The 23,579-nt window shown below is 37.4% G+C and overlaps 1 protein-coding gene across 3 annotated transcripts in view; it reads right to left on the minus strand.

Annotated features, from left to right (window-relative positions):
• Positions 1 to 671: 671 nt before the first annotated feature.
• The window catches only part of DMTF1 (cyclin D binding myb like transcription factor 1), a 41,852-nt gene continuing 18,944 nt past the window's right edge, over positions 672 to 23,579 (minus strand). Inside the window, exons 7-18 of one of the 3 annotated variants that reach the window (XM_049771055.1) lie at positions 23,062 to 23,138; positions 18,628 to 18,785; positions 16,963 to 16,995; positions 15,980 to 16,089; positions 12,062 to 12,290; positions 10,558 to 10,709; positions 8,325 to 8,591; positions 5,847 to 5,935; positions 2,746 to 2,901; positions 1,860 to 2,234; positions 986 to 1,130; positions 672 to 798 (exon numbers count right to left, since the gene is read on the minus strand). In XM_049771055.1, coding sequence (XP_049627012.1) covers positions 689 to 798; positions 986 to 1,130; positions 1,860 to 2,234; positions 2,746 to 2,901; positions 5,847 to 5,935; positions 8,325 to 8,591; positions 10,558 to 10,709; positions 12,062 to 12,290; positions 15,980 to 16,089; positions 16,963 to 16,995; positions 18,628 to 18,785; positions 23,062 to 23,138 — 1,901 coding nt within the window. In that variant the 3' untranslated portion in view covers positions 672 to 688. The remainder of the gene's footprint in view (positions 799 to 985; positions 1,131 to 1,859; positions 2,235 to 2,745; positions 2,902 to 5,846; positions 5,936 to 8,324; positions 8,592 to 10,557; positions 10,710 to 12,061; positions 12,291 to 15,979; positions 16,090 to 16,962; positions 16,996 to 18,627; positions 18,786 to 23,061; positions 23,139 to 23,579) is intronic. The other 2 variants (XM_049771056.1, XM_049771057.1) reach the window with 2 other exon arrangements.

The following is a 23,579-nucleotide window of genomic DNA, read 5'->3' on the forward strand; positions in this document are numbered from 1 at the left end:
GCTAACTTTGTAAACTGATGACATTGGGTTCTGAGGAGGTGAAAACTCTTAGTTTCTGGTGAGTTGTTACCACTCTCATTCATATTCCCTTTAAAAGTGATAATTAAAAAAATAACAATAAAACCACCTGTAGTGATGTAACTTTTAATGCTTTTTTCTTTACATAGCCTAAATGTACTCCCACTGCCTGCAATGGGTAAACCAAAAATAATTCACACAATCACTCAAATCTCTGTACTAGTCAAATCTCAAACTATGACCTTTTGGAGAGGTCACTTGGTTAAGTTCTAGACTGTGACCTTGTTGATGTGACTTCTGATCTAGAGAGCCATGTCGAATCTTCAGAGATGAATATTTCTGCTTTTAAACAAAGTTATTAAGATAATGGTGATTTTAAACTTTCAGTAGCCAAAGTGAATTAAATTTAAATTCCCTGCTGACAAGTAACATCAATCACAGGGATCTATTTATGCAGTTAAGACCCTCATATTTCACTCAGCTACACACCATAATAGTTGCTATACATTAAAGATTAAAAGTCATAGCAGCAACAATGTATAGGCCTTGCTTTTGCAATGTAGCTATTTAAAAGCCAAGGGAATGATTTAAATTAAGCCTCTTGGAGGTTGCTCCTATTTCTTTGGAGATGAAAAATAACAATTTGCCTGAACTGTTTCAAAGACTAAATTTAATGACAGTTTACCAAGTCCTCAACATCCTTTGAGTCTTCTGAAACAGGGCTGCACAAAGATGATCCAATTACATTTGACTCTTCTCGATGATGCTGGAGTATGGGATCTGTAATGGGTTAAGTTTTAGATTAATCTTAACAGTGTATAGAGTCTCTACATACACTCAAGAATTAAAAATAAACTGCCAAAGTGAAAAATACAAAATAATTAATACATCTACATTGTTGGAGCAATAAAGAGGAAATTAAAATTAAATATGACTTTTAGACACATAGAAAAGTTTTTTACAGTACCTGTTAGTGTTGTCAAAGGCAAGACAGACTCAGCATCTATAACATCAGAGGCCTGGATAAATCCATGAGGTGAAGGAACAATAAGGATGGTTTCATCATCAATTGCCTGATCAACTTGTTCTTCTATGGTGGGAGATGTTAAGTCCTAAGTAACAATAATTAAAAATTGAGCTTGTCTCATTTTTATTGAGATCCCAACATTTAAAAGGACTTTACTTCTAAACATCCAATTAGAACATAAACACAAAAGCTGTGGATGAAAAGCCTCAAAAATAACTGCATGAAATGTTAACAAAAATGGAACTTAAAAGGGCCAAGAGATGAGCGCGCATACAATTTGTGTGAGGTCTGGGTTTGATCCTCATCACTGCAAAACAAAACTTGAAAGAACAAACTCACTTAAAGGTTGACACCTTTAACAGTCGACAGAAAGCCGTTAATTTAAAATGAAATTCCTAATGCTCTATTACTAGCTTAAGTCCATAATTTCCTAATGTTCCCTTAGTAACAACCCTCCCATCAAGTCCAGCACACATTTTTCAATCTCCTGAATGTGTGGGGAGGTTTTAGTAAAAAACATAGTAAGACAAGAGTACTGATTCTTGTGCAAGGTGAGGAATTTCACTTTTGCCTTCATAAAAAACCAGTGAAACTGTGAATCTGGCTCTGTAATGACAATGAGTTCTTTGAGGTGGAAAATTCTTAGCTTTCACATCCCAGGCATCTTATCTTTAGGGCACCAGGTTTGATCCTAGATTACCACCCTTCTGTATACTCCATCAAAGCAGAGTGTATTTCTTACTTCTTACTATAGTTTTGGGGCTCGAGGCAAGACCCCATTGGTTGGTTGGCTGGTACCTTAAATGCAACTTACCTCAGTAACATAAGCATGAGCTAAATGAGAGGGTGATTCTTCTTGTTTAAGGTCGGTAACAGATATTTCTTCTGTTCTGACCATAACACTATTCATCAGTTCTGTGCTGTTTTGGTCACTGAATTTGGATATATGAGCATCATTAAATGATGACTCAACAGTCATTCTAGGCTGATGAATTTCATCGGGGAAAGTGTCTGCTTCTAGGGCATCTGGAGGCTCAGGAAAATCAGATGAGTGAATATCACTATCTATTGTCAGTTCCGCTTGGGAGATAGAAGAAGTGATGTCCTCTGTTGCAACGGTCTGAATGATGACTCTTGGTGTGTGACACTGTACTGTGACATTTTCACTTGTGTTCAGTAAATGTTCAGGCTACAAAATGTCAGAAACAACAAATCAGTGGCAAAAGGGAAAAATCACCTCCAAATAGAAATTACAGGCAAAGAGAGGACATACTGTTTGTTCCTTCCATACCTCTTAACTCTCAAACTAGTGTTTTTAACCACTACATTTCTTAGAATCCCTGTTCTCATCTCTTTGTCACCCATCTAATCCCTTTGCCATCTGTAACATATAAGGTAACAGGATAAAAGCTACACCTCAGTGAAGGCAGACTGATGGTGAGAAACTTTGCTTTTGGAACAATAACCTTAAGGCATAATTGTTCAACATTTATATTTAACATGAATTAATCCTGGTCCCTAACATGTATTCATATACTTAAAAATGATTAAAAATCTTATTTCCTCACCTCCCCCAAGATATAGCTACCTGAAGGCATGCAGGCTCTATCATAGCATTAAAAATTGGGGGGGGGGGGAATCTTTTATCTCTGGTGACAGTTTATAATTCAGAGGGAAAAAAGCAATATAACGTGACATACGGATAAAGCATGAACGATGATCTGTTCAGGAGATGCAGGAGCAGCAGCTGTCAGAGTTACTGTAGGACTAGCGGTCAGAGTTAGGGGAAGACCTTGGCTTGAGCTTGTTTGAAGTAGGTAGGTACCTGGAGTACCAGTGGGCTGTAAGTGGAAAGACTAAAGAAAAAAGAAAAAAGAAAATCAGCATGTGCACAATAGATAACCAAACTATTAGTGCTTGTCTGTAGTCTTTATATCCAAAACAATAACTAATTTAACTGTCAGACTCCTATCATGAAGGTACAACAAGCTATAAATAAAATAGACATTATTTTTCTGGTTTATTTCGATGGTCTTTTTGCATCACACCTGGCATTCTTCAGGGTTATTCCTGGCTCTGCACTTATCAATCTTAGCAACCATGTGGGTTGCTGGGGATCAAATGTGCAAAGCAAATGCCCTATCTGCTATACTATCTTTCCTACCCCAGACTTATTCTTGACTATCATTACTCAGTGGAAGTTCAGGGGCAAGTCCTTTATTTTTTCTTCATTCCTGTGTATGTTAAGTCTAATCCATGTCTCTCAACCTTTTCCTATTAATGGCCTCATTCTGATCCTATTTCCTTTCTGTGACCCTGTCCTACTGCCTGACCTATTCTTGTACCAAGATTTCCCATCCTTGTATGATATTTCTACCTTTGACCTTCTTGGAATATCTTGCAGCCTAAAGTGAAGGTAGTCTGGAGTCTGGGCCCCTGGAGAAAAGTTGGTCTAATCTAGACTAATTGTTTTGGAGGAATTAAGATGATCTCATAAATGATTGTTTCCATTGCAGTTAACCAACACAGAATTGTTTTTAAATTAAGTTTTTAAAATAGCCTCATATTTTGATATAAGGTATTATAGCAGTTTAGGCAGCTTTTAATAGTTTCATAACTCAAGCCCACCAGGACTGATCCTTGAGTAGAGTCCTTAGTATCACTGGATGTGCACCTTCCTATCCCCCCTCAATGTTTAACTTTAAGGGAAATGTTTAGAAATAGCAATAGGGAGTGTTCTACTACAGTTATAATTATTTTAAATCCAGTTAAAATGTGTGGAAGCTGGGATGTAAAACCACTTGATTTTTTTTACAACCCTAATACACTTTTAACTACCAAATGCTTCATATAATTTGAATTCAACTTATCCTAACCAAAAGTGTACTTGTAATTGGTGATGATTAGTCATATAGCTGTTCTTCGACATGGTCTTATGGACATCTGTATGATCAGATAGTAAATGTTTTGCACATATTTTTTTTATTGCTTTGGGGGCATTCTTAGGACTTTTCTAGCAGTCCTTAGTCCTTAGGGGTCCATATGGGATGCTAAAGTTTAAATCCAGGGCAGCTGCTTGGAAGGCAAGCGATTTATTCATATGCATCAGTTATACACAATTGATATAAACAGGCTGATGCACTACTGTTATCCTTTATTAAATCAGGATGGGGTTGAAGATGACGCTGAAGGGCTGGAATATATATGCCTGGCATTTGCTAGGCCATGAACTGATTCCTAGCTAAAGTACTGTACTGATCAGCCCACAGAGAATTTCTGGGAGGGACCCCAGAGCACCCTCATCCACAAGGAAAAATTAATGAGGACATTTCTAAATGATTGTGACCCTGTAAGTAAACACGTGCATAAGTAACCATTTAAATATTGGCCAGGAGTGGCAAAGAGATCAACGTGTATACAAATGTATACACAAAGGTATACTACAAAGTTAGAAAAATTTTCAACCAAGAAAAAAAAATCTTTTGCTATGTTAGTCATCCTTGCAATACCTGACTTTAAAGGGAAATAGTACTTACATTCTTTCTAGCACAAAAACTTAAGATATAATTCAAATAAAATGTATTTTTCTTAATAAAAACCCGAGTTCTAGATTGGTCTGTTGTTGAAGCAGGGTAAGATAAGAAACTTTAAACTGGTTCTTACCTTCTCTCTAAACTCCTTTTGCCTAGGCAACTGTAACTTTTTCTTGACATGCTCATTTTTGACATTTCAAGTAAATCAAAGTCATACACTAGTAGACATTTTGCATCTAATTACATGGATTCAAAATTTTTTCTTTTCACTGGTAAATAGATGTTTCCAGGGCCAAGAGTAATATGCCTTACATGCAGCTGATCTTGGTTTGATCATCAGCACTGGGGTATGCCCCAACAAGTATATCATTTTTATGGTTATAGAACATCTTATTTAGAATGTAGAACATTAATGTTCATATTTAGAATGTAAAACATTTTACTTATCATGAACTGAGGTGTGGCTTGCTATTATATTCATATGCAATTTTTAAATTTTATTACTTTTATTTATAGTAATATGGGGGGAGAAGGTAAAGACACATCTCAGGTTGAGACAAAATACTGCATGTATGGATTTGTAAATGTGGATATACTTTTTCATTTCTCAAAGAGACAAATGAGATTAGAATTAGTGGGACACATTTCATTTCCGTCAACTGGATTCTTCCCGATGCTATATACCCAATGGCTAACTTGGTTTTAAATGAACCAATTCCTGCCAAATAACTTATGATTATGGCTGTCCCAAGTACTAGTTGTTTTTGGTGATATGTAATTCAACTGACAAATTGTTAATTACATCTTATTAGCACTGAATAAAAAAGCATAAACAGTTTTATGTAGAAATGAAGAAAAGGATAAAATTATGAAGTGGAATTCAGTTTACTGTTGTCTTCTAAACTTCTGGCTTCATCTTGAACACAACTGCATGAAATGCAAATCATCTTACAACTTTTTTTTTGTGTGTGTGTGTGTTTTTTTGTTTGTTTTTGGCTATACCCGGCGGTGCTCAGGGATTACTCCTGACTATACACCCAGAAATCACTCCTGGCTTGGGGGACCATATGGGACGCGGGGTGATCGAACCGCGGTCTGTTCTAGGCTAGCGCGCGCAAGGCAGATGCCTTACAGTTAGCGCTAGCGCCACCGCTCCAGCCCCAACGTCTAACATTTTTGTTTCATTTGCTTAGAACGTTTCTAAAACGGATACTGATCTTGTGCATAAAAAGGGCCAATATTTGTTTTGTGAAGTGCTTGCTACTCACTGGAAGAATCTCAAACGTCTGTAGTGTTCCACTGTTTAGTGTTATTGTTTCTGAGTCAACAGCAGCAGCAGGGGAGGAGTCTGTTGAAGCTATGGTAAGAACGAGAATAAAGTATTTAGATGGAAATTCCTCTTCATTATAATTTGCCAGGATTCTTATAAAAAATTTGCCAGATTTGTCTGGAATAGCATAGATCATGGTCTGTTAATGTATGTATGACTCAGCCAAAAAGTGTAATCAGAACAGTATTGTTTATAATTTGCTTATATGCTTTAAAATTTTTTTTTAAATATTTTAAAATAAAATTTAGTGTTATTGATCACCATGAAATGAGTTATTCATTGAGTTTCAGGTGTAGTGTCCCAACACTAATCCCTTCACTAATGTCAACATAGCTCCAGCACTATTTCGTTTCCCCCCACACAAACACCCCAACACAGGCACATTTTAAAATATTTTTTTCTACTAGGCATGTTGGTTTACTATGTGCTGTTACTGATCATGTATCATGAATATCGTTTAACTTCCTTTCAGTTTGTTTATATACTTTTTACAGCTGCTTCTGCATCCTAGTGCATAAATGAATCTGATAAAGTTGTGTCTGGTAAAGCCTGATACTGATTATAATAAATAAGAGGAATTCAAAGGCTAAAGATGAATTCTTTTGCATATTCTACTAAACAAAAATAAATGCTAAAATAAGAGTCCCAAAATACAAGATTTTAGTTTTAGAGACATCACTTTCTAGCCTGGGCAAATTACATCTTTTAAACTCAAAACCAATATTAAAAGATTTCATATGGGATCAGAGCCATAGAACAGCAGGTAGGTTTGCCTTACAATGTGGGCAAAATGGGTTCGATCCCCAGCATTCCATAAGCATCCTTAGCGGGACCAGGAGTGATCACTGAGCACAGAACTAGGAATAAGCCCTGAGTCTGACCTTCAAATTTCATCTGTCTTTGACAGCCATTCTGAGAATCAAAAACGTGATGTGAACACACTACTGTTGATTCAGAAAGCCACATCTGAAAACCTTAAGTAGCAATATCAAAGATAAAATAGTTTAAACTTAATCTTTCTATAAAAGACTGAGGATAAATTTAGAAATAAATTTTAATGTATACTAAAGGTAATGAGAGCTTTACAAAGAAAAAGACTGATCCCTATTATTTGATAAATATTCTCTGATTCTTAAGATTATACTTAAGGAATCTGAAGTGATTCTAAAATAACGTAAGCAAGGATAAGCATACTATTGTAATAAAACTCCAGGCTAAGAATGATTAAGGAATAAAACAATACTCCACAGATCTATAGGACTGTAAAGTATAAAATATTTTTATTTCTGTACAGGCTAGCCCTAAAGTTTGCCAATTCCTGATATTATATAAAGGAGGAGAATGCATATGGCTTTTATGTATGATTTAGAATACGTAGGTATACTATTTGTTTGCTGTCTTCTTAATAAGTGATGTCAATTTAATCGCCAAGGAAATAGCTAACAATTTTTATGCACAATCAATTTATAGGAATAGCTGTCAATATTTATGGTGGCCTTGTAACTTGAATTGTTTTGTTGTTTACCCATAAAATAAAAACAAAGCAGAAGCAAAAAAGAATTCTTAATACTTTATTCTACTGTACAAAGTTAAAGCAAATAAATTTAATAGGCATGTCTAGTATGTATGTCTTAAGTATATACTAGAGAGCCAGATATATGTAAATATATATATATATATATATATATATACTTAATTATATACTAATATGTGGTCTGTGATTCTGAACAAGGTTACAGGATACATATGAAAATATTATGTATATTTTTCATAACTGGAAGACATTTAGTATTTTGTAGGTAAGACCAACTGTGCATGTGGAGCACCCTTCATCATTAGGCACAATTTGAAAACAAATAATTGTCACACTGATTAAGAATAATACAGAGAACAACCCTCGACAAAAAGTGAAGGAAAAGTAAGCAAACACTAACAATTGCATTCTTTTCTTCCATTCAATAATGAATGGGAAATGAACCAAAATATTAGCTTGACTTTTAACTCTGAACTATTTCTCTTCCCTGCAACAATAGTTGTATTCTCAAAATCTCAATTAATAATAAAACCACCAGGCAAAGGTAAAACTGCTAAGCATAATTCCCATAGGCAAATCGTTCCTTTCTCCTAAAGAATTCTATACTTTTGGCGAACTATTGATGTAACTGCTGCCAAGTGAATTTCCTTGCTGCATCTATATTTCAAGGTAGTTTTCTACTGATCATTATTTATTCTAATACCTAGAAAATTGGTTTGTAATAACTCAATATGCTATGAATTATTTCTGCCACAATTTAACCTTTGTGTAAATCCTAAGCTAATAAGATACCCAAGAGATTTACCAATGTAGATATAGACCAGAATACTATATAAAGTGTATGTAACAGTTAACAAGGAGCTTTGAAGTTCAAACACTTACAGACATGTGTTATCTGGACTGGAATCTGCAAGGCTGCCATGGGACTTGGAGCGATGGATGTACTGTCGTCTAAGTGGGCAACTCTTATCTGAACATGCTGTACACTGGAATTGGAATTACTGTTTGGAACTCCAGATCCTGATTTACTCTCCAATAGCGCTGGGTTGTTTTTTTGATTCTCATGTAACTGTTTAAGACCTTTTATTAAGACTGAAGGGAGATGGGTAGACAAAAAGAACATTGATTCTCCGACAGATCGATCACCATCTAAGCAGCAAGGGAGGTGGGGGTAAGGAGGGAAAGTATTTGGAATAAATAATTGTTTACTAGATACCAGAACTTACTAAAATGACAATAAAAACAGCCATTTATTTTATCCCTCTCTGGAATTTTGAAGGAAACCAGATAAAAAAAATTGAATACCAGTATCCTAATATAAATGCCACAAATTAAAAATAATCAGTAGGAAATAGAAGCGCTTTTTTCATGCCTAGGGCTCATCATAACTTTTAAAATTATTTTAGAAATATAATGTTGCTTTCATTTTTAAGTAAAGTAGAGACCAGGGGGAAAGTTTATAAGCCTGGGACCCATGCTTTGCATATAATTTAATCCTTAGGCCTTGTTGCCCATCCAGCAGCAAAGACTGTGTTCCTGTGACCTATGAACATCACTAGTGTTGCAATGTGAATGTTAACATGCAGGGCAAACTATTTGACCTGGTTGAAATGTTGCAAGGAAGAGTCCTGGACTCCATAGAATTACTTGAAGAACAACTCGAATAAGTGAATAAATGAATTCTCTTATCCTAGGCCTCAAAGGTATTTGACTATTTTAGTCACTGCAAAAGCATGTGATCTTTTCCAATTGTAGTATGAAAATATCCTGAGTTCTTGTGAAGTCAACTTTGAATGTGCCTTCCTTCATCAGTCATTTTAAGTAGTCATACAATCAGGTGTGGTTCATGTTTTATGTTAGTGTGCATTCATCCCTCAGGTCTTACCATTAGCTTTATAAATTTATAACAACAATATTTAATGCATTAAAAATTGCATTTATATCAAACAAAGTTCTCAGCATTTAATTCTAATTTGGCAAAATGAAAAGTTGAACACTTCACTAAAAAAAGGAATTTGAGGAGCTGGAGCGATAGCGTGTTTGCCTTGCATGAGGCTGACCCAGGATGGACCTGAGTTCTATCCTTGGCATCCTATCTCCCAAGCTAGGAGCGATTCCTTAGCACTTAGCCAGGAGTAACCCCTGAGAGTCACCGGTATGGCCCAAAAAAACAAACAAAAAAAGGAATTTTCGGGGCTGGAGAGATAGCATGGAGGTAGGATGTTTGCCTTGCATGCAGAAGGGCGGTGGTTTGAATCCAGGCATCCCATATGGTCCCCTGAGCCTGACAGGAGCGATTTCTGAGTGTAGAGCCAAAAGTAACCCCTGAGATCTGCTGGATGTGACTCTCCCCCCAAAAAGAGAAAAATATTTGTGCATGTATTCTATATGGTAGGAATATATGTATGTACATATCATAAATATGTGGCTTTTCCTTTTTTGGTTTTTGGGCCACACCTGGCAGTGCTGAGCATAGAGCCAGAAGTAATCCCTGAGCGCTGCCAGATGTGACCCAAAAACCAAAAAAAAAAAAAAAGAAAGAAAGAAATTTGATTACCTAGTACAACTAAGTGGAGGAGTGCTATGCTGAATATAAAATAAGTATATTGTGACTAACCTCTCTAAACAATTTACAATTACAAAAAAAAATTAGAAATCATAAACCTTTTCTATTAAATAAGATTAGTATTTTATAAGTCCTAGATACATAAGACCATGTATTTATATCATATTTATGATATATATACCACATCATTATATTTACGATTTGTGTAAAATTGATTAAACTTTATTAGGATTATAGAGAAACTATACATATAAACTTTGCTACAATTCTCGGCTTTAAAAATCTTCTGGGGAATTATGGAAGGTATTTCCTTGTGACCTATATGCTCTTGTGATGGAAATGTGCAAAATGTATGCACTACGTGCTTGGCTTTGAGAATTACAAAATACATCAAATGCTTCTGAAGAAAAAAATGACCAAAGAAAAATGGCGGGGGTTGATGTCAATACCTACTATGCTTATCTCTCTAACGGAAACGAAGAATTTTTAATTTATATACCTGAGGAGCAACACTGGGTAAAGTAAGGGCAGTAAAGAAGGAATTATTACCAGGGAATGAAACATCCTTATGATTTGCAATTTGCCTTTTGATAGTCCACCATTTACTTCGAAGCCATTGGGGTGAACGGACGCTACTCCATCCCTCTGCTAAGAGATCCCAGTTAATGTCATTTTCATCAGCAACTTCAAGCTCTGCAATTCTGCAAGTTTCAAAATAAACATGTTAGATATTAATTTCTCTGTAAGTGTCCTCCGCTTAAGACACATGATGGTAGCAACAATAAAGAAAATAGCATGTCACATCATTGAGATAGGAAGTTGCATGGAAAAGAATTCCAAGGATTGCAAATGTGCTTTTAAAGCTAATGTTATGAAGTAAAACTAGCAAAAGCCTTTTTGTTAACTAGAAGAGTGAACCATATAGAACCAAAAGAAGTACAAAGATCAAAAGTACTGCAAAGAAAGGGAGTGACAGTAATAGAAAACACAAAACAAAACATGGCTTACTGATAGTGGTATTCTGCCATGGTTCATAGTATATTATATAATATTGGAGTTTTTCCATTTATAAGATAAAGGTGTTTGTAAAATTCTTACTGAAATCTATTTTTAAAATACTCCAATGGTAAAATTACTAAAAAGAAAAGTACTTTATCAGAAACCCAATGTCCCAACCAACAAACTAGCACAGCTGCATGTACTAGGGTTTGTTTGCTTTCCAGTATTTTACTATCATCACAATTTAGATTTTCAGTTGAGAATAGCCTTAATGACAGGTTCTATTGCTTATCATATCTTAAATGTTTCTTCCTGAATTTTTGTGTAATACGACTGAAATTTCAAAATTAAACTACTTAAAAAAAACAAATTCGGGCCCGGAGAGATAGCACAGTGGCGTTTGCCTTGCAAGCAGCTGATCCAGGACCAAAGGTGGTTGGTTCGAATCCTGGTGTCCCATATGGTCCCCCGTGCCTGCCAGGAGCTATTTCTGAGCAGACAGCCAGGAGTAACCCCTGAGCACTGCCGGGTGTGACCCAAAAACCAAAAAAAAAAAAAAAAAAAAAAAAAAACAAATTCATGTTCAAGTCATTTTTGGATGTGTATGAACTGGCTCACTCTGAAGGTGGGTAAATGTTAGATAGGGCCCCTTTCTTGAATTCTTAGCATAGTAGCCAAAGATAGAAGGGCATGGAGACTGAGCAGCCCTTTTGACATTAACATGGTTTCCCTAAGCTAGGTAGGGCTGAGGCACATGGGTGGGACAGTGGAAAAGCTACACTGCCGCTGCCTGTGCCATACCTGTTCTGTGGATAGAGTGGACTTCAGTCTCCATGCCTTCAATCTGGTACTCTGCCAGAGCACTAACTTCACTGAAAAGGAACAAACAAAAGAGAAAAAAAGAAAACCACTCAATATGAAATACTTAGAATTTTAAACAGTGACTCATGAGTGGGAAGAATGTGTTTCAGTTACTAGGCATCAAGGAAATTCAAAGAGGAAAATCAAGACATAGCAATTGAACTTTTGTTATCAAAAGACTGAAGACACAAACCTGAGGATGAGGTTGATCTCATCTTCCTTGGTCCACTCAGTACCTCCACTCTGTTTCCAGTTCAGATAGTTGAGCCATTTAGAACGACACTGCTTTTCTGAGCGGGTACCCACTCGTTCTGCCACAGCTGCCCAGGACACACCCTGTGTGACTATGTCACCTGGTTCAGTGCTTGTTAATTCGTGAACCACCTCTGCAAGTCTTTTTTCTTCTTCTTCTGTCCACTTCCCTGAAAGAAGGAAATGATCCAAACTACTACAGCTACAAATGAGCTTCAATCTTTATTTCTAAGGGAGAAAAGCAGTACTGCTAAATTCCTGAATGATCCCCTCTGATGAAAAGATATTTGATTTTCTATTTAAAACAGTTGGACTTCGGGCCCCAGAGATAGCACAGCGGCGTTTGCCTTGCAAGCAGCCGATCCAGGACCAAAGGTGGTTGGTTCGAATCCCAGTGTCCCATATGGTCCCCCGTGCCTGCCAGGAGCTATTTCTGAGCAGACAGCCAGGAGTAACCCCTGAGCATCGCCAGGTGTGGCCCAAAAACCAAAAACCAAAACAACAACAACAACAACAACAAAAAACAGTTGGACTTCTAAGACAGTAGGTTACTTAAAACAAAGTAGAGGGGCCCGGAGAGATAGCACAGCGGCGTTTGCCTTGCAAGCAGCCGATCCAGGACCAAAGGTGGTTGGTTTGAATCCCGGTGTCCCATATGGTCCCCCGTGCCTGCCAGGAGCTATTTCTGAGCAGACAGCCAGGAATAACCCCTGAGCAATGCCGGGTGTGACCCAAAAACAAAAAAACAAAAACAAAAACAAAGTAGAGTCCTAATGATACCAATGGAGAAATTACCCAAAATATAACTAGGAAATGATGTACTTATTAATATGTTATACTAAGTTTTACATGGGAGGGAGGAGCTTCATCAATGAATGAATGGCTTGATGGGTTTAAAAACTCATTTAGTTAGCTTTTTTGGAGGGGGTGGAGGGTAGGGTACAGGGGCAGCAGCACCTGGCACCGCTCAGGAGTCATTCTTGGTAGTGTTTGGACAATGATATGCAGTACTGAGGACTGAACCATGGTTAGTTAGTTCATGGAAGGCAAACCTTGTACTAACTTTTACACTCCACCTTTTTTTCCCCTTAACTCTACTTTTCTGAAGAAGTATAGAGGAACTTTTTAATACAAATAAATGAGGGAAAAGTATAATATCACCTACGGCAGGGGTCTCAAACTCAATTTACCTGGGGGCTGCAGGAGGCAAAGTCGGGGTGATCCTTGAGTGCAAAGTCAGTAGTAAGCCTTGAACATTGGGGGGTGTGACCCAAACAACTAAAACAAAAAAAGATTCCTCTAGGGCAGGGCCACAAAATGTTGTACGGAGAGCCGCAAACGGCCGCGAGTTTGAGATCCCTGATCTATGGTCTCCTACACATTTTAGTTAATAAGAACCAAATAAGGGGCCTTGCATGTGGCCAATCCAGGGGGGACCCTGATTCGAATCCTGACATTCCATATGGTCCCCCGAGCCTGCCAGGAGCAACTTCTGAGTGCAGAGCCCGAAGTAACCCGAGTGCCACTGCGTGTGACCCCAGAATCTAAATAAATAAATAAACCCCAAACAAATCAGTTTTATACCATCTCATTTCCCAAATTACCAAAATTCAGGCTGAGATGGACTATCAGTAAAATGCCACATTTATGCATACATTTTGTTTCTGGGCCACCCAGCTATGTTGTGCTCAAATGGCTCTGTGCTATGGAATCACTCTAGACCATATGAAGTACTGTGGGGTTAAAAAATGCAGAATGGCTATATGCAAGGCAAAAAAGGTCTACCCATTGTATACATGCCCCTGATGCATGTATTTATTTGAAGTTTTCTTTTTTTTTTTTTTTTGGTTTTTGGGCCACACCCGGTGACGCTCAGGGCTTACTCCTGGCTATGCGCTCAGAAGTCGCTCCTGGCTTGGGGGACCATATGGGACGCCGGGGGATCGAACCGCGGTCCGTCCTAGGCTAGCGCAGGCAAGGCAGGCACCTTACCTCCAGCGCCACCGCCTGGCCCCCTATTTGAAGTTTTCTTAATCTTTCTGCTAGAGAGTAGAAAAGCAATGGAAATAAACCTTTATAAAAAGGTTTCACTTCTATTTCCATTTTATTACAAGCCACTAAAAGCAGAAAATTTCATAAAGGTGATGTCCAGCCTTAGGGATCATTTACTCTAAAAATATTTATGGGGGGCCCGAAGAGATAGCACAGTGGCGTTTGCCTTGCAAGCAGCCGATCCAGGACCTAAAGTGGTTGGTTTGAATCCCGGTGTCCCATATGGTCCCCCGTGCCTGCCAGGAGCTATTTCTGAGCAGACAGCCAGGAGTAACCCCTGAGCACTGCCGGGTGTGATCCAAAACCCCCCCCCCCAAAAAAAAAATTTATGGGATGAAACACGAGAATAGAGATCAGAAATAATACAATCAATCCCTCATACTATTAACCAGGGACTGGCGTACCATTTTTCCTAATGTTCTTTTATTTATATAGCATCTTTTATGAACGTAGGCATTCCATCCTAAATCTAAAACTATAGTAGCAAATGTAGATAAATTTATGTTCTCACTGAACTGTTGGGAATGGTTCGAGCAGAATAGTTATGCAGAAAATATTTGTGCATGTATGTGAATTTTAACTTGATAACTTTCATTTTGGTTTTTTTTTTTTTTTGGCCAAACCCATTGGTGCTTGGGGGTTACTACTTCTGGCTTTGAGCTCAGAAATTAGCCCTGAAAGGCATGGGGAGAGGGGCTGGGGATCAAACCTGGGATAGTTGAACATACACCATAGAGACCATTTTTTTTTTGTTTGTTTGTTTTTGGGCCACACACGGCGGTGCTCAGGGGTTACTCCTGGCTGGCTGCTCACAAATAGCTCCTGGCAGGCACGGGGGACCATATGGGACACCTGGATTCAAACCAACCACCTTAGGTTCTGGATCAGCTGCTTGCAAGGCAAACACCACTGTGGTATCTCTCCAGGCCCCGTAGAGACCATGTGTACTGTGATTTTATCTATTCTAAACTCTTCCATTTTACATAGGAAACTTTCAGAAAGGGTAAGTGACAATGACAAGCACTAAAAGGTGAAATTAATCATAAAGATAGGCCTAATGCTATCACTAATTAGTACACCAGTAAATGTTAATTAAGAGTTAAACTGGCTTGACCTGGCAAGTTAAATACTAGTCACAATTTTCTTCCTATGGAAAAATAGTTTGAAATACAGAAAACACATTCAAACTCTTTATTATTTTTTTTTTTTTGGTGGTTTTTGGGTCACACCTGGCAGTGCTCAGGGGTTATTTCTGGCTCCAGGCTCAGAAATTGCTCCTGGCAGGCACAGGGGACCATATGGGGCGCCGGGATTCGAACTGATGACCTCCTGCATGAAAGGCAAATGCCTTACATCCATGCTATCTCTCCGGCCCCACATTCAAACTCTTAATACATGGCTTCTTCCTAATTTGGAAATGCCTGGAACTAATGTTTTCATCAACATCAGTTTGTGAACTATTATAAATCTAAATTCAATAGTTACATGGGCTTAATTTCAAATTACTTCATATATATATGCATATGTATTCATATCCGAACTGAGAAACGTCCAATTAGAATGGAATACTTTACCAATAATAATTTGTTACAAAATGAAAATATGCCTATCTGTGTGAACAAAGTTATGTTAATGCACAGAATCTAAGTTACAAACTATTTAATCTATTAAATTGAATGACAACAACAGGAAATCTGTACTAAAATCAATCATAGATTTCTTTCAAGAACAAAAGATAAAATAGTATCTGAAGAAACATGAGAACTCAAAATATGACCAAAAGTTGCAACCACTGCATTCACAGTACCTGTGTTGCAAGTATCCTTCATCAGTCTGCAACGATCTTTGACGGAAGATGCACTTCTTCCTAGTGCCGCCCCTATTGTTGCCCAGTCATTGCCATGCTTTATCCGGAGCCTAAAACAAGAGTCTGCCAATCAGCATTTGGTTCAACTGTTTTCTCCCTTTTAATTTCATCATTTATTCTTCATTCTTCTTCTTCCCATTTGACTGGTTTGGAAGTTGTGGGCAGCAATACTTTGAGAGCCAAAGTTTGAAAGTGTGGCCTTTTTTGGGGGTCCACAGTTGTCTGTGGGTGAAAAAAAAACAGGCAGCAATTGCCTTTTTCCTGGGTCAGAGAAGAAATAAGTAACTTGGATATGTGTTCAAAAAGACCAAATTTCCCCTCAGGTTACTGATACAATCTCCCAGGCAAATCCCAGAATTTTCCCTTTTGAGTATTCCTAATAAATTCTTCTCAGTTATCTGAAAAAGTTTCATTGGTTCTTATTATAAACATCAACTTTCATTTTCTTTTTGTGATCCAAACAACCAAATTATTAACCTATACTTTATGAAAGCCCTAACATAACGAAGCAAAAAATTTCCTGCAAAACAGCCTTTATAAAGTATAGTCATTAACACAAAATAGTGTAACATTTGGAAGTCTTCATTCAGACCAAGTCATGTAGCACAACCTGGATTTCATGGTATTTTAAATACCCCAAATTTAAGTCTTTACACCACAAAATATGGCTATTTCATTTCTCATAAAGCTTCTATTTAGTCATTTAAGAATGCACATCCTTTTGTGCTTGGTACCAGGAATAATTGAAATTATAGGCATGGCTACTCTTGTGCAGGTATAGATCTTTTCCAATGGTGAGCATTGCTTATTAACAGCAGGATTGAATCATACCAGTCTACAAAAAAATCATCAATTTTCAAAGCATAATTTAAAAACAAAACCATAAAAAAAAAACCTATCAGAATGAAAAAACAAAAACTTACTCCTTCAGCTTTTCAATTTCATCAGGTGTGTACCTACAAATTGAAAAAAATATATCAGTTAAGACAAAGAATGCCAAAATATTTTAAACTGATTTCAAAGTAATTCTTAAAATTACTGTTTCTGGTATTTTTTTCCTGGATTAAAAACAACTATTTTTAGATCTAATAAAATTGAGTACTGTACACTTTTCCCTATGTAAATTCAAAATTTCAAACATCTTTTAACCACTTAATTCTTGCTTAAGGACTTCTAATATAGCTATTTTGAAATAATTATGAATATTGGAAACCAGAGCTAAAGTACAAAAAATTCTCACATAGCACAGAAGTTCTTCCTTTTGACTTGCATGGATAAACAGCTAACATAGTCTTATTTCCGATACACAGGAACATTCTTTTTTTTTTACTTTTTTTTGGGGGGGAGGTGGGTCACACCCAGCAGCGCTCAGTGGTAACTCCTGGCTCTGCGCTCAGAAATCGCTCCTGGCAGGCTCGGGGGACTGTATGAGACACCGGGATTCAAACCACCATCCTTCTGCATGCAAGGCAAACGCCTTACCTCCAGGCTATCTCTCCGGCCCCTTAATAAAAAAATATTTAGTACAGTCAGTGTAATATTCATTCTTTAAAATTGTAAACTACACTATTGCTACTTAAAATTCCTAAAGAGAAATTTTAAAATATCAACAATAGACACTGAAGTATGATGCTTTCTTATAAATGATACCTCTAACAGGAATCCATGCATTGGTTCTAGAAATATATTTCCATTCTGATTTAAATTTAAAATGTCACCAACGTGGGACCAAAGATAGCACAGCAGTAGGGTGTTTGCCTTGCATGCGGCTGACCCTGGATGGATCCTGGTTCGATACCCAGCATCCCCTATAGTCCCCCGAAGGAGCCAGAAGAGATTTTTGAGCGCAGAGCCAGAGTAAACCCTGAGCGAGCGCTACCAGTTATAGCCAACCCGACCCCCACCCAATGTCAGCCATGTATGAAATCATATATTATAAAAGAGAAAAATATTACAAAATAATTTTATACTTTAAAGTTCTTTTTATACTTCCCACATCTTTATTGACACCTTTGAGATTTATTAGTACAACAAAGTAGATTTTGATATATGAAGATAGCACAGCGGTAGGGCGTTTGCCTTGCTATGCAGATGGACGGTGGTTCAAATCCCGGCATCCCATATGGTCCCCCAAGCCTGCCAGGGGTGGTTTTTGAGTGCAGAGTCAGGGTAACCCCTGGGCGCTACTGGAAGTGATTCAAAAACCAAAGACCAAAAAAAAAAAAAAAAAAAAAAAAAATTCAATATTCATATTGACTCAACTATATTCAGAACCTGGTTGGTCAGGGAGAACAACAAAAGTATAAACAAAGTTCATTAAGTCACTCATAGCTGCTCTAACTAAAGTTCTGATAAGTCTTAGAAAATGAGTTTCCAGGGCCATAGAAACAGGACAGTAGATACAGTGTTTGCTTTGTATGCAGTGGGCCTGCGTTCGATCCCGGCATCCCATATGCTCCCTGAGACAGTCATAATTCTTAGGCACAGAGCCAAGAAGAACCTGAGTTCCCCCCAGATATGTCCACCCCAAAAGATAGTTCCTTAAAAATTTCTAACTATACAAAGATATGCAGTATAAGTTTTCATACTTTCCCACATGATTTCTGTCATCATACATGCGAAGAACTCTTCTATAAACTGCAAACAAAGGCCGGTTCAGACCCCAGGCGATAGTCCTGTAGAAATCTTTTCTTTCATCTTTTGACATCTCAAAGATGATTTCTGTAGCATCTTTTATTCCACGTGCCTAAAATAATTACATTTCTTTAACTTAGAGATTTCTGACAAAATATTCGCAGACGTATTATGCCTTTTAATAATTTTTAAATTAAATATTAGTGCTAAGAAATCAAATATCAACTTAAAAATGCTATGAGATAAATATTTCAAAAATGTGCTATTCAATAAAGTCCAGTTTTATCAATCTTTTTCATTTGTAAGAACTTAAAATCTAAAAACAGTAGAAAGAAAGAAGAAAATCAGAAGGACTAAACTAATGGAATCAAAACTAAAAGAATAAAATTTTCAGCAGTGGTTTCTGGAAAAAATCTATTAAGGGTAATGAAATACGAAAAGATAAACTTATGGCAAAAACTAATTTTTGAAAAAGACAATATATTAGAAATAAAAAGTGGATTTTAATAGTAAGGTTGGAAATTAATGTGATTATAAAAATTTGATGGCAACAAATTAAAAAGCTTACACAGTACAATTAACTCTTGATTAAGCCAACCCATTCAAACAATAAATTTAAAATAATCTAATACATTCAAGAACATTTAATTAGCTGCTAATTTTCTTTCACAAAACACCTGGCCCCAGATGAATTTACAGTAAATCCTAGCATCAATTAAGATGTATCATATATTAGAAATCATGATCTAAAATAAAAATCAGGGGCTAGAGAAATAGTACAGCAGGTAGGGTGTCAGCTTTGCATGATGTCAAACTAGATTTCATCCCTAGCATCATATATGGTACACAGCAAGCCTGCAGGATTAATCCCAGATCAGAGAGCTGTGTGGCCCCAAAACAAAAACAGAATTAAGAAAATGATCTTTCCCAAAATCAGTATTTTTAACACTTCCTATTTTTGTCAATCATATCAATATTGTTTCAGTCACCCAAATTAAAAATTCTAGTTAATTCAGCTCCTTATTCTTTCTCAAGCCACCAACCTGTCTTATATTTTATTTGCTTTTATCTCCTCTTTCTCTGCCAGTTCTATTTTCTACCACTATAGTTTCAAGTTGTTACTATTTCCAGATTAATTTATATATAAATAAATTATATATAATTTATATATTAAGAGCTAAAATTTTAATACAAACTCGGAAAGGTCCTGGTAATTATCTACTCTCTACAGCAGTAGTCCTCAAACTACGGCCCATGGGCCACATATTATATTTGTTCCTGTTTTGTTTTTTCATTTCAAAGTTGGGTATATTGCAGTGTACATAGGAATTTGTTCATAATTTTTATTTTTACTATAGTTCAACTCTCCAATGGTCAGAGGGACAGTTAACTGGCCCCTGTTTAAAAAGTTTGAGGACCCCTGTTGTATAGAGAGACAAGCGACAAACTTCTTATTCACAAAACCTAGTATTTTTACTGCCCTATTTGCCTTTCTAAACCCCCTTATATATTTATTGCTTTTAAACAAGTGTAATACTCAGCAATACGCATGAACCTGGAGCCATTCTCAGCAAAGAGGAACTGGTACCATGCTTGGAAAATACCAAGCTATACCCACTGGTGCTTGAAGGAAGAGAGGGGTATATGCAATCTGAGGTGAGGATTGAACTGAGGATCTCCCATATCAGGAATTTTATCTATCTCATTTTATGTTTAAACAGAAAGGTTTTAGAGAATAGAAAACTGACGGACTCATTTTACACTGGGTGCATGCAAGGCAAGAATACCTAAAAGTAATCTCTCCCTAGCCCTTGGGCTCATTTTTTAGCGGTCTTTTTCTTTTTGGACCATACCTAGCAGAGCTGGGGAATCAAATCCAAGTCAGCCACATTAAGGCAAGCACCTTACCTGGTGTACTATCGTTCTCTGGCCTTTAAAAATTAGTTCGGTGGAAAGAATCTTTATACTTTATCACTATAAAAATGCATTCTTTTTCTTTCTTTTTGGGCCATACCTAGTGACACACAGGGGTTAGTTACTCCTGGCTTGGGACACCAGAGGATCAAATCGCGGTCCGTCCTAGGTTAGTGCGTGCATGGCAAACACCCTACCGCTTGTTCAGGCTTGGGGGGACTGTATGAAACACCAGGGGACTAAACGGTAGTCTGTCCTAGGTTAGTGTGTGCAAGGCAAATGCCCTACTGCTTGTGCCACTGCTCCGGCCCCTGAAAATGCATTCCTTATAAAAAAAAAAAAGAATGAATGCAGATACACTAAATTCATGAAGATTAAAATCACATGAATATCCACTTAGACCACAATTGTGTTATACCAGAAATCTTTAAGAAAGAAAAAGAGCAAAACAAAGCCTTCCATCATCAGTAGAGACTGAACAAGCCACCGAGTATTATTGGATTAATAAGAGAATCAAAGAAGAAATAAAAAGTTTCCTGGAGGGGCCGGGCGGTGGCGCTGGAGGTAAGGTGCCTGCCTTGCCTGCTAGCCTAGGACGGACCGCGGTTCGATCCCCCGGCGTCCCAGCTAGCCTAGGATGGACCGCGGTTCGATCCCCCGGCGTCCCATATGGTCCCCCAAGAAGCCAGGAGCAACTTCTGAGCGCATAGCCAGGAGTAACCCCTGAGCGTCACAGGGTGTGGCCCAAAAACCAAAAACCAAAAAAAAAAAAGTTTCCTGGAAACAGTGAGAATGAAGACAAAACATATGGGACAGTGCTAAAGCTGTACTAAAAGGGACATTCATATCAATATAGGCTTACATCAGGAAACAAGAAATTACACAGTGTAAAAATATAAGGACATCTTAAGAAATGTGAAACAAAACAATGGAATCCAAGGTCAATTCCAAGGTCAAAGAAGGAAATAAGTAAAATAGAAGCAAAAGTACAAAGATCAGTAACAGTAAAAGTTCTATGAAAAAGAATCAGGATTAACAAACTTAGTTATGGTCATAAAAAAAAAAAAGAGAGAAAAAAATCTTAATAGAATCAGAAATGGGATGTTAAATCCATTCAAAGAAACTAAACTTTAGCTTTAGAAACTAAACTTACTTGGCCTACTGATCATGCCTCTTTCAGAGAAAACCACCAAATAATAAAAACAGCTGCTCCCTGTCACATCCCACTCAGGAGGGGCACACACCAGAAGGAGTAGTGCTCTCCTGAAAAGGAATTATTTGCCAAAAAGGCCCGCTTAGAGCAGTCAAAATCACTTGACCCTTCGCGTGGATTGTTTGACTATAATTCCAAACATGACTGTAACTATCTCTCTTTATTTTTAACCTATATTAGAAATTAGGCCTTAGTAATTTCTTTCTAACAAAGAAGGACAGTACAAATCCCGCCAAAAGTCTCCCACAAAACAGCTCCCTGTAATTTTTGCTACTTTGGCGCCAAGATCAGGTTTTTCCCAAAACTTAGCTCATAGTAAAACAATTTTCAGTTTTCCCCCCAAAACTCTATAACATTTCTCTCTCTTCCCACTTCCCTGAAAATTACCTGTTTCCCCCTGCTTACCCAAAACAAAGCAAACCCAACAGAAACTGCCTTTTCACCTTCAGTATCGGTTCTTTAATATGCTAATTTTAGCCAGGGTCCTTCATTCTTTCCCCATTTTCTTTGATGTCAAAAATTTACACCCTGCATTCCAAACCTCAAACTTTAAAAGCAGCCAGCTCAAAAAGTAAATTTGTCTTCGTCTTTCTAGATGCGAGTCCCCATGCATTCTGTGTGGTCTCATTCATTTTTACAATATTGTTCCGTCTTTCGCCATTCCGTGTACCCACTCTCTCCCCGTGGGGTATTCCCGAGCTCCACGAAGAATCTGTTGCAGGCTGCAACAGAATTGGCTCACAGCAGCTCCCTATTTTCCCCCAATCTACTTTATTTAAGCAAGCAGAAAGTGGTCACCAATTGCAAAAGAGGTTATTATTACCCACTACAGGGGGAAGAGGAAAGAGGAATAAGTCACTCTGAAACATAATATGAATATACTGAACATTTACTATGGGCTTCCTGAAAAGAGAGCGTGGCTATAAGATTCTGACAGGGTATTAATATTTTTATTTCAATCTTAGCTAAAGCAGTAAAGCTATTTGTTTTGTTTTGGGGCCACACCTGGCAGTGTTCAGGAGTTACTCCTGGCAGGCTCAGGACCAAATGGAATGCCAGGGTTTGAACCTGGGCCTGTCAGTAAAGCTATTTGAACTAATAATTTAAAATTGTATTACCATGCATCTTAGAATTACTAATGAAAAACTTTAGCTATATATTATAAACATTACTAAAATGCTCCCTGTTAATACATGTTTTGATTAATTTTGAATGTAGAAATGAGAAATTATAGAAGCAAAGTAAAAGTGTCATTAGATACCTTCAGATAGCGTTCAATATTGCTCATCAAAATATCAATTTCTTCCTTGGACCACATTCCTTGCTTCCATTTATGTCCTTTAAAAAGAAATCAGTAATTTTACAAAATATGTTATTCCCCGACAGCAAACAAAAACAATTTGCTTTATGATCAAATTGATCTTCAGGCATAAAATGCAGTAATTTAATTTCTGATTGATATGTAATCTAAATATACATGTAAACTTACTTTCATAACCTCCAGGTATTTTTCTCTTTTGCTGCTGTTGGTGTCATACCCAGTAGTGCTCAGGGCTTACTTTTGGCTCTGCACATAGAGATCAATCCTGGCCAGGCTTGAAGGACCAGATGGACTTCCCAGGGAGTGAACCTGGGTCAGCTGCATACACATCCTTACCACTGTACTATCACGATCACTCCGGACTCTATAACCTCTAGTTTTTATTTATTTCTTGGGTGCTCAATGTTTACTCCTGGCTCTGTGCTAGTGATTACTTCTGGTGGAACTCAAAGAACCTG

The sequence above is a fragment of the Suncus etruscus genome, chromosome 1, assembly GCF_024139225.1.
Source record: "Suncus etruscus isolate mSunEtr1 chromosome 1, mSunEtr1.pri.cur, whole genome shotgun sequence".
NCBI lineage: Eukaryota > Metazoa > Chordata > Mammalia > Eulipotyphla > Soricidae > Suncus > Suncus etruscus.